Raw genomic sequence first — 11,475 nt, 5'->3', positions numbered from 1 at the left:
GCTGCGTGCTACATACTGCGCATCCATTGAGTACATGACATGATCTATTGAGCGCATCCAAATAGTACAGATCGTTTGACGGAGAGTGAAACTCTCAAGCGCTCAGTCAGCGTGTTTATCGAGTAAAAATCTGTGTTGAACGCCTCACACACATACTGGCAAGTAAAATCTAAGAATTTATTAGCCAATGGCTAATCTTAGACATTATTTAGTCGCCCAGAGTAAGATTTAGTCGCATATGCGAGTGATTTACTCGCAATGTAGAGGGTTGGAAGGTCACATTTTTATGTTGCATTACAACCTGTTCACACATTGGCAATAAAAAAAGCAATTAATGCATGAAAACTTTTACATATAGTACTTTTAACTGGTTTGGGGGGTGATCATGCCACCAAAACTTCTCAAAACACCTTAGAAAGTTAATAGCAATGTGCTACAGCTGATCAGAGCACCTTAGCAATCACATGGCAAAGCGTGTGAAGTATTTGTACAGGTCAGCCATCTATTAGGTGTAATTCTTTGGTTTGTTAATTGAGTTCAGAAAGGGAGAAACTAAAATGCATTTGAGTGCGTGTAGCCTTTGAACATGAAATTACTCTTGTGTAGTTCTCTTTCATTTTGTAGACACTTCAATTATCTCTCCACCTAAACACACACACATTACTCGGTGTTCTCATTTAGAAAGGCCTCATCACTGTTATAAACTGAAGAGTGACCCACTTAACACAGATCAAACATGGACTCATAAAAATAAAAGTTCATGGACTGTGATTCAGAGAGAAAAAAAAAACTTTGCTGTCTATAAGGACAACATTAAGCATCTGTAGGGCCATTTAGACCAGGGCTGTAACCATTAGAGGCATTGAGGGGGACAAGTCCCTCCCCAATATTTGATATTTTTGATGCTGCTCTGTTTGTTGTTATGACAAATTTTTTTACTGCTCTGCCTCAGCAGTCAAACAACGCTCAATGTGAAAATGACTGAGATGGCCAATCAAATCAAAGATGGCAGGCTTTAATGTTCACAGATACCAAACATGAATTCCAGCATGATGCTTTAGTTTTTAACAGTGAAAGAGTGCAAGATGGTACGATGTAAGTAGCTAAACATATAATAGAAATTTTAAATGACCAACAGTAATATCCAGTGATCCAAACTACTCATTTCACATTCTTGATGAAAATATTGGCTAAATCATTTACACTCTTCATGTAATTCATAAATTGACGTGACAAGATGAGAAACATTTTGATGTTTTGAATTTTTCACATAATTACCTTATAGATAAGAGTGAATAATGTTATTTGCAAATAATTAAAATTGAAAAAAATAATTCTTGTTCTTTCACTGTTCTTCTCGATCTTTATTCTCTTAAATTCATTTAAATCCTCTATTCACATAATTCCTTTGAATAAAAAGTCCATACCAAAAAAAAGTCCCCTTTGAAATATTCAAGACATGGTTACTGCATTGATTTAGACTGTGTTAATCAGAGTGAAGGGAAATATGTCCACCTTCAAAAGGAACCATTCTCCACTCAAGAGACCTTTCAAGAAAGGTGCTTTTATAATGAATCAGGATGATGGTGTTCATTATGATGGTGATTTTTGATGAATTGTTATTGATGTGTGGTGTACAGAAGTGGTCACGCTCTGATGGCCTTCATGCTTTCACGTCAAGAAGGAAAACTCAACCGCCAGCAAACTATGGAGCTTGGCCACCACATTCTTAAAGCTCACATATTCAAGGTAGGAATCTCAGATGCTCAAAATCCTTCTCTGTTTGTTTGAGTGATGTGACCTGTATTTTAACTCTTCCTGGCTCTCATCCTCTGTCCTCAGGGTCACGGTAAGAGAACTGGGGTTTCGTCAAGTATTCTGCATCCATTGTGGATCAGCTACAGTACAGACAGCCTCTCTGCAGCTCTTTCCTCCCTCAGAAACCTCTACACACCCAATGTCAAGGTTTGAGGATATGCACACACAAAAAACAAACACATACTCGTCCTCAATGTGCCAATGCGACCATCACTTAAAAAAAGCAGCGTCAATCTTGAATAAAGAATAAAAATGAATAACTGCATTGCACTCCTGAATTGTAGAACACTGCTCCAACAATTACCGTGGCTGACGCATTCAACCGCACAAGAAGAGCTTACAGAGTTCTGAGTAATCCACAATGAACGAGATTTCATAAGTCACATAGAACATAGTAATTAGCACTGAGGCTTACTGAAAAATGCCTTGCGTAATGACTGCATTTATTTATTAAATCTATTATATGTTAATTGCAGTCTAGACTCCGCTCTCCCTGTAATTTCTTCTCCTACGGAGTTTTAATGAAACGAGCGTCACTCTGAGTCCGTGTGTGCACGCCAGCGTCCTTGACAGAATTATATCAGCTTTATATCGGCCATCGGCCACCCTGCTTTCCAAAATATCGGCATTGGCTGTCAAAAAACTAATATCGGTCGACCACTAGGCTGTATATTGAGGCTATACATTGAGGCTATAGAGTGCATATGTAGATTGATGCTGTAGATTAAAGATTGAAGCTGTATATTGAATGTATACTGTAGATTAAGGCATAGATTGGCTGTTGATTTGCTTGCATTTGTAAATTGTAGATATAGGCTGTGGATTGAAGATACACATTTTAGTATGCAGATTGCACATGTAGATTAATGCTGTAGATTATATATTGAAGCTATAGATTGAATCTGTTGAATTATAACTGTAGATTATAGATAAAGACTTAAAGACGTTAACTGAAGCTATACAATGAAGCTATAAGTTAAACATGCAAATTGAAGCTGTAGATTATAGATTTGGATTATAGATTGAGGCTGTAGATTGAAGCTGTTGTTTTACATCTATTTCTAATCGACTACAGCCTTAATCTAAAATCTACAGCCTCAAGATTAAGATTGTAGAAGATGTAGATAGGCTGTAGATTTAACCTAGAAATTATTGATTGAGGCTATAGATTGAAGATGTAGACTGTAAATTGATATAGATGGAAGATGTAGATTGTGAATGTAGATTGATTCTGTAGACTGAAGCTGTAGATTGTAAACTGAGGTTTGAGTGCTGAAATCAAATCAAAGTTATTGTAAATTGCGAGTGAATAACTGTAACTGAGCCTATACATTGTGACAATGATTTTTAAAGCATGTTAATGATTGAACCGTTTAAATAATTAATAATTGAACCTTCTTACCTTTGTCCCCAGGTGTCCCGGTTGCTGATTCTGGGAGGGGCGAGTGTGTGTTACCGTACTGAGGTGTTGAACAGTGCACCAGTGCTGTGTGTGCAGTCTCACCTGGGCCACCTGGAGATGGCTGCTTTGCTCCTGGAGTGTGGGGCACCAGTGGATGGGCAGTCGGAGAACGGCATGACCTCCCTCTGTTACGCCTCAGCTGCTGGACATCTGCCACTTGTCACCTTACTATGCAAAAAAGGGGCAAAGGTCAGTTGATTCCCCTTTTAATACACAAACCGACTATAAATGATTCAAACATTTCACCAGACTCAAACCTAAACCTCTGTATTTCAGTAAAAGGTATTGAGGGGTTAAATTGGGAGGCAAAAAAGCATAATTACAAAATCTGACACAATTTTGTCACAGTATTTGCTAGAAAAGGAAACAGAATAAAATTGACATACAAAATACACCTTATGTACACTTTTAATAAAACAAGCAATATAGCTACTGCATATAATGGGAAGAATAAAGCACCCTTTTTTTATGAGGGGCTGTACAAGCCATAATTCATTCTGGCACTCTCACACACTTACATTCTCCTTTCACTTACATACATTTTTGCTTTCACACACTTACATTCTCCTTTCACATGCATACATTTGTACTCTCACACACTTACATTCTCCTTTCACTTACATACATTTTTGCTTTCACACACTTACATTCTCCTTTCACATGCATACATTTGTACTCTCACACACTTACATTCCCCTTTCACATACATACATTTCTACTCTCACACACTTACATTCTCCATTCACATACATGCTCCATTCACATACATGCATTTGTACTGTCACACACTTACATTCTCCATTCACATACATGCATTTCTACTCTCTCACACATACATTCTCCTTTCACATACATGCATTTCTACTGTCACACACTTACATTCTCCATTCACATACATACATTTCTACTCCCTCTCACACACATACATTCTCCTTACACATACATACATTTCTGCTTTCACACACAGACATTCTCCTTTCACATACATACATGTCTACCTTTTTTTTGGTATCCATTACTTCCTGGTTAAGCAGGAAGTCACTCTCAGACCAGGAAATACATGTGTAAGACTTGCTCAGCTCTTCCTCACAATTTTACAACGATACTATTCAAAGTCATCCTGTTTTCTTTTCAAGTACATATTTTAAGTTTTTAATTTGAAAATATCATTATGTAACCTATGTGTTCTACAGATCTGTGTACAAGTGTTATGATGCTGGTTTTGATCGTATTGACAGGGCTCAACGCTAAGGAAATTTTCTACTGGCCCGGTTTGGCCAGTGGTTTCAATTTTTTACTTTCCCTGGCAAAATTTTCACAGCCCTTGCCACAATCAATCAATAAATAAGACTTGCTGTTTTCATTGTTGACTGTAACATTGTATTGTAATAAATGATAACCATTTTGCACAAATAGGTACAATAGTTCAAAGATAAAACTGAAATGAACCATGCTTTTTCAGGTTTTTCAGGTAAGTCGAACTCTATTCCAGTTAAGGATGCACACTGATCAGGATTTTTCGTGACGGATTCCAATTGCTGATTTTTTTTTTTTTAATCAAATGAGCCGATTCCCATACTCGTTGCCAATTTATTTAGTTTTTATTACTTTTATTTTATTTATTTATATTTTTACATTTATTAAATGTTTATTTTGCTCTGTTACTCGCCAAACTAACCTTAAACAAACAAACGAAAATATATGCAACATGAAGCAACTGCACAAAACAAAAACATCAGACGGGCTGAATGAATATTTTATTATTACTCTTTATTATTATTAGTACACTTGGCAATAAAGCTCTTTCTGATTCTGATGAAAATGCAAATTCAATCTCTGACAGCAGGTGGCCCTTATAGATCAGTAGCAATATAGCGTTTCCTGGGTTATTGCTCAATGCAGCGCTGCTGCACTTATTAACACTCCTTTAATATGTATTTAACGAAGGTAAGAGGAAAAAGAAAATGCCATCGAAACTTTTCTGAAGACAGTCAGTTCTCCTCAGAAATACATCCATATTAACCCCCACCCTAATTCCATAATTATGGTTTTCTTTCATTTCAAGCATCGCAAACAATTAATTTGTTCTGTCTGGTACCGCGTCCTCAATCACAACTCGCTCAAGAGACGAGGCCATGTAACCTTTTCACGATGATAATGTATAGATTTAAAAAAATAAATAAAAAAAAATAGCTTGCTGAAATACTTCTGCGAAGATGAATAATACTTCATCTACCTCAGCCATGCTAATCAGGAACTGTCCTGAACGTAACACTGATCGCGCCTAACCTGCCTTCCGTTTCCACTATACTCTCTCTCTCACATACATACATTCTTCTCTTACATACACATATTTTCTTCAGACATACATACATTCTATATACATGTATGTGAAAGGAGAATGTATGCGTGTATGAGAGTAGAAATGTATACATGTGAATGGAGAATGTAAGTGTGTGAAAGCAAAAAATATATGTATGTGAAAGGAGAATGTAAGTGTGTGAAAGCAAAAATATATGTATGTGAAAGGAGAATGTATGTGTGTGTGAGAGTAGAAATGTATGCATGTGTAAGGAGAATGTAAGTGTGTGAGAGTGCCAGAATGAATACTTTTTAGGCACAGGTGCAAACTCAAGTTCAGAAAACTATGAGGGCTGTACAAGCCATAATTCTGTATGTGAAAGGAGAATGTAAGTGTGTGAGAGTGCCAGAATGAATTATGGCTTGTACGGCCCCTCATAGAAAACAGTGTTCACATTATCCAATTTAACTTAATTCTGATGTCAAATACAACTGGGTGCACGTCAAAAACTGTACTGTGAAAACCCCCATATAGTAATGGGAAATGCATTTTTATGGAAAAACGTTTTTATTTTATTGTTTTGTTATAATGAGGGAAAATGTAGACCGTCATTAAATGCTGCTGTCCTCATTAACTTTAAATACTTCATAGAGTGTGCATGTAAATGTCAATCAAACTGAACTCAACAAAAAGAAAGTACAGTTATTTTGTGGTTTGGTAACTGGTTACATAAACAATTCTGCTGTTTTCAAACTGTGGAAGGTTTATATTGTAAAATGTTTAAATAATTTTTGCACACAGTGTACTGTATAGTGTACAAGGTGTTCCTCCTCAGTTTTACCTTCTGCAAGTATTACAGATGAACTGCAGGAACTTTACCACTTATTTATTAACAGGAGCTTGTCAATAAGAAGACAGCTTTAACAATGCAGTATGACAAACTAGATGATTACTGTGTAAAATATGTGAAAAATAATGTGTTTTTGGAACAACCTAGTATGAGAGCCTGTTCTAGTGCACCCCCAAAACAAAATCAAGACTTTGTAAAAGAGCATAATAGGACCCCTTTAAGCTGAAAGTAATTAGGAAATAAATTTATTTTTATTATCATTAATGTGTTCAGTGCAGGTTTATAAGTAAAGCTGTGTACATACAGTATGTGTTTGTTATGTGCATTAGGTGGATCATGCTGATAAGAGCGGTCAGTATGCACTGGTTCACGCTGCTCTGCGGGGTCATGCTGAGATTGTGCAGTATCTTCTGGAGCAGGAGTGGAGTTCAGACCTCAAAAGCAAGGCACTGCAGCAGGCACTGATCGCTGCCTCCAGCATGGGACACACACAGGTATTGAAGACGCACTCTACACACAGGATACCGCACACCGCACTTACACACAACAAACAGTTACCAAACACACATTCCCTCATTTAGCTATCAAAATAGGCATATACCATAGACTATTGTCTACTGTTTTTAGATTAGGCTATTTAGAATTAGACCACTATAGATAAATAATAATAATAATAGAACATTATTTATGATTTCTGTGCCATTTTTGAGTTTTTGTTCGATTTAGAGGTTTTCTGTTTATTCAGCATTTTTCCTTAAGTAAATCTAGGTTAGAAACACAAGTACTAAACCCAAACACACTCAACACCCAGATATTGAATACATACTATCTTGAATCATCACTATATTAATTTTTACATCACACATATTAATTTGTATTTACAGGTGATAAAAAGGATGCTTGCATTGAACAATGATGAATTTTCAGTGCAGATTGACGGTCATGATACTTTGTGGGGTGAAACAGGTTTGTAAATACACCACATTACACTGCATTCATTATTCTCATCTTTTACTGTAGTTAAAATACAATTAATGTCTTAGTGTAAAACAATTATGAGCCATTGTTCTATTACATAATTGACATGTAAAAGTTGTCATTTAATGCAGTATTGAAAGATTTAAAAACACACAGACATAAACTGTGTCCGTAATCGCATACTGTCTAGTACATACTACGTTTGGTTTAAAACTTACTTCATAGTCGTTAAAAGAGTATGTTCTACAGGTATAGTATGAATGTGAGTACTATAAATAAAATTCGGACATGCTACTGCTATCTGCCATATTGTTGCGGTCACATGACCGACCAGCGTCAGTTGCCTCACTTCGTTGCTATTCACAACTCCTCTCCCATGGCTTCATGGGATAGTAAAGTGTCCATCGAGAGCAAACTCCAGAATCTCAGTGGAAGTAGTAGGTCATCTACTGTTGGCCAACTGTTTTTAAAATGTACATTTACATTTAGTCATTTAGCAGACACTTTTATCCAAAGCGACTTACAAATGAGGACAATGGAAGCAATCAAAATCAACAAAAGAGCAATGATATACAAGTGCTATAACAAGTCTCAGTTAGCTATGAATATTATGAATTCGGACATACCACTGTTTTAGCATACTGTTCACAGTCTGTATAGTAGGGAAGTAGTCATATTCGGACACAGTGATAGTTTCCCAGCGATAGAGTCTGTTGTGCTGTTTAGATCATCGTTTTAAGCATGCACATCTTCTCCAGCTCTAACCGCTGCTGCTGGCCGGGGCAAACTAGAGGGGTGTGTGTTCCTGCTGGATCAAGGTGCCAGTGTAGCACAGACTAACCGCAGAGGGGTGGCACCCATCTTTAATGCAGTTCGACATGGACACACACCGGTAAGTCCCATTATTACACAGAAAACAAAAACATTTTATTTAGAAAAAAGTCATTTTACATTGACATCTCTCATCTCTCTTACTTTCCTTCTCTCTTCTCTCTTTTCTAGATAGCAGAGTTGTTTCTGCAGCATGGCGCAGATGTGAATTGCAGTGATAAACATGGTCGCTCTCTACTGATGGTGGCTGCAAGCGAGGGACACCTGGAGACCGTGGACTTCTTGCTCTCACAGGGTCAGTAATCATGACTCGGATGTCCTTATCTAACTTAGCCCTATAAAGCCTACTGTATCGTATTTGATATGCAAATTTCTAAGGCTTCTCCATTATCAACATGATCAAAACTTTGCTGAAAATATTGTACAGAATCTACTACATGCCTTCTGTCATCTAATTTCCTTTTAGTATAACTGTAAAATATCCACCTTTAAGTCATGGTACATGTGTTTTTGCTGTGAAATCTTTACTGATTTCTTTGTAAATTCACATAGAACGTGTTTTTTCATTCTACTACACTACTTTTCCAATGTTTTTCTATGTAAATACATGCTAGATGGACATCTTTGACCGTTGCACTTGCATCTTTTGCAGCATCTCACCCATGACGGAGTTGTAAAAAGTGGTGCAAGTTAAAAAAAAAAATTCAACTTTTTAAAAAAAAATGCATCTTGAGGCTTTGTGGTGTTTCCCCCAATCCACTGTGTGTGTCTCAAGTTTTTTTATCAAATAAAGTCTATAAGGATTGTGTTTTTATTGTAGGAGCATGTATGACAGCAGTGGATAAAGAAGGTCTGACCCCGCTCGGGTGGGCGTGTTTGAAAGGGCAGAAAAAAGTGGTTGAGTTTCTGGTGGAGAGGGGAGCTCAGATTGACCACACAGATAAGCACGGGCGCACCCCGCTGGACCTGGCTGCTTTCTACGGAGACGCGGACATAGTAAGCCGAGATAACCTTTCTCTGTGTGGACACACAACCACACACGGACACTTTATCTCAGTATTATACCAGGTTCATATCTGTGCGATCTGTTTTCAGGTGCATTACCTGGTCGAGTGCGGAGCGGCGATTGAACACATGGACTACAGCGGCATGAGACCTCTGGACCGGGCCATCGGTAGCAGAAACACCTCAGTCGTGGTCACTCTGCTGAAGAAAGGGGCTAAACTGGGTGAGTCTCACCTCAGAACATCATGACACACATTCTTTTATATCTCCTGGGTTCGTGTGCCGTCCTCTAGAATCTAGATCGCCACAGTCAGGTTCTCAGGAGGGGCTTGTCCATTCTAAATCTAGAATGTAGTGAGTTCCATTTGTTCTCCCCTTTTCTCGGAGAGTAAAAGCACAGCGTTCCTTTGCCGAGTCCTAAATGCAATTGAAACCAGGCCATATTCGCAGAAGAGCCTTGCAGGACTGTTGGGCCACAGTTAAGTAGGACGCCGGTGATGTATGGGACTGTCATTCACACTCTGCGTCAGGGCAAAGGCTTTTATAGCGAAGTCCACTCAGCTTTCTACTCAAAGGCACAGAGTGCAAACCTTAGGAGAGCATATTCCCCCTCCAGTTTAAAAACGTCTAATTACATCTGAAACGGAGACTGTCTCTGCCAGTCTGGGGTTGATGATGGCAATGACTTTGCCAGACGCATTTTAATGACGTTGTGGTGCGATTTGTCTTGTCTACATACTAGACATGGTTCAGAAAAGCTCCTTTGTGGATTGGGGAAAAGGAAAATCTCCCACTTTTGTGAGCAAGCTCCATAACCACTGAAAAATGACCCATGTTTTAAATTAGCATTAGCTGATATTTCCAGTTAGTCACTAGAAAGGAGCAATGTAGAGGTTAGCAGTTTTTTGCTTGCTCATTTCCCCTTGCTATACAAATAATACTGCAGAACAAGCAAAAAGATCTAGTTTCCATTTTTTTATGTCAAACTCTCATCCAAACCATCTCAAGAGGTTTTGTTTTAGAAAGTCTGCCAATGAATACTTTTATACTTAAGTTACTGTAGTTGTCCTAAAGTAAGCCTGAAGTGGCACTTCTGCAGTTTTAACATTTTATTTCATTATTATAAATAGGCAATTCCAGTCCTGGATGCTGATTGGTTGATACAACATTTCAGCTGTTCTAAAATACCTGATATAGTCAGAACCGTTATGCAAACCACCAGTTTGCCTAGTAGCTGTGTAACTATTAGCCATAGATTACACGTTATGAATTATATAGTTAAGTGGAAGGATGGCACATGATGGATCTGCTTTATGAAACTGCTTTATATAGTTTTTAAAAACTGATTTTATGTAGTAATTGTTTTATAACTGTGCTACTGTATATTGTGAATATAGTCACAGTTTCTCATACCTTATCGCTTAACAGTATATAAACTACCGTTAAAAGGTTTGGGGTTAGTAAAATAAAAAAACATTAATACTTTACATTAATGAAAAGTCTTTAAAGAATCTTTAAAAAAAACACTTTTCCACCAAAATATTAAGCAGCACAACTCTTTTAGAACTGATAGTAATATGTAATGTTTGCTGAGAACCAAATCAGCATAAGAATGATTTCTGAAGTATTATGTGACACTGAAGACTGGAGTAATGTCTGCTGAAAATCCAGCTTTGCCATCACAGGAATAAATGTATTTTAAATTATATTAAAATACAAAACAGTTTGCAAAAATATTTTAGAGTATTACTGTTTTTACTGGATTTTTAATCAAAATAATTCAGCATAACCGACTTCTTTCAAAAACCAACCCCAAATTTTGAATGGTAGTTTATATTTCTTCCAAATTCCAACACACATCTATTCTTCTCGAGTTTTCCTTGCATTTGTTCTTTATGCTTTATTTCTCTTTTTTTCTTTTTCTTTCTTTCTGTTCTGCTGTCACTATCACTGCTAAAGGCTACAGAACATCTCCTCATGAACGATCAGGTACAAGAATTAGGAAAGTCATACTCTGAGTCGTCTGTGTGTTATTGACTGTCAGGACTGACGTCTCACTTTCTCTCTTGAAGGTAACGCTGCCTGGGCCATGGCCACCTCCAAACCCGACATCCTCATCATACTTCTGCAGAGACTCATGGAGGAGGGAAACCTGCTTTATAAGGTCTGTAGATCTAAAAATAGAAAGTTATCATTTTTTTATAAACGTGCATATATATTTTTTTAAAT

At 37.3% G+C, this 11,475-nt stretch overlaps 1 protein-coding gene across 2 annotated transcripts in view; it reads left to right on the top strand.

The window, feature by feature from the left end:
- Positions 1 to 11,475, top strand: part of LOC107743188 (protein TANC1-like) — a 44,002-nt gene that overhangs the window by 27,038 nt on the left and 5,489 nt on the right. The window contains exons 11-21 of one of the 2 annotated variants that reach the window (XM_016556361.1): positions 1,641 to 1,749; positions 1,843 to 1,965; positions 3,233 to 3,469; positions 6,762 to 6,926; positions 7,317 to 7,398; positions 8,169 to 8,302; positions 8,413 to 8,536; positions 9,062 to 9,237; positions 9,337 to 9,469; positions 11,206 to 11,235; positions 11,319 to 11,410. In XM_016556361.1, coding sequence (XP_016411847.1) covers positions 1,641 to 1,749; positions 1,843 to 1,965; positions 3,233 to 3,469; positions 6,762 to 6,926; positions 7,317 to 7,398; positions 8,169 to 8,302; positions 8,413 to 8,536; positions 9,062 to 9,237; positions 9,337 to 9,469; positions 11,206 to 11,235; positions 11,319 to 11,410 — 1,405 coding nt within the window. The remainder of the gene's footprint in view (positions 1 to 1,640; positions 1,750 to 1,842; positions 1,966 to 3,232; positions 3,470 to 6,761; positions 6,927 to 7,316; positions 7,399 to 8,168; positions 8,303 to 8,412; positions 8,537 to 9,061; positions 9,238 to 9,336; positions 9,470 to 11,205; positions 11,236 to 11,318; positions 11,411 to 11,475) is intronic. The other variant, XM_016556434.1, reaches the window with a different exon arrangement.

This window comes from Sinocyclocheilus rhinocerous, unplaced genomic scaffold (assembly GCF_001515625.1).
Source record: "Sinocyclocheilus rhinocerous isolate Xijiao unplaced genomic scaffold, SAMN03320098_v1.1 scaffold2596, whole genome shotgun sequence".
Lineage (NCBI taxonomy): Eukaryota > Metazoa > Chordata > Actinopteri > Cypriniformes > Cyprinidae > Sinocyclocheilus > Sinocyclocheilus rhinocerous.
This window is presented reverse-complemented; position numbering and strand designations above follow the sequence as displayed.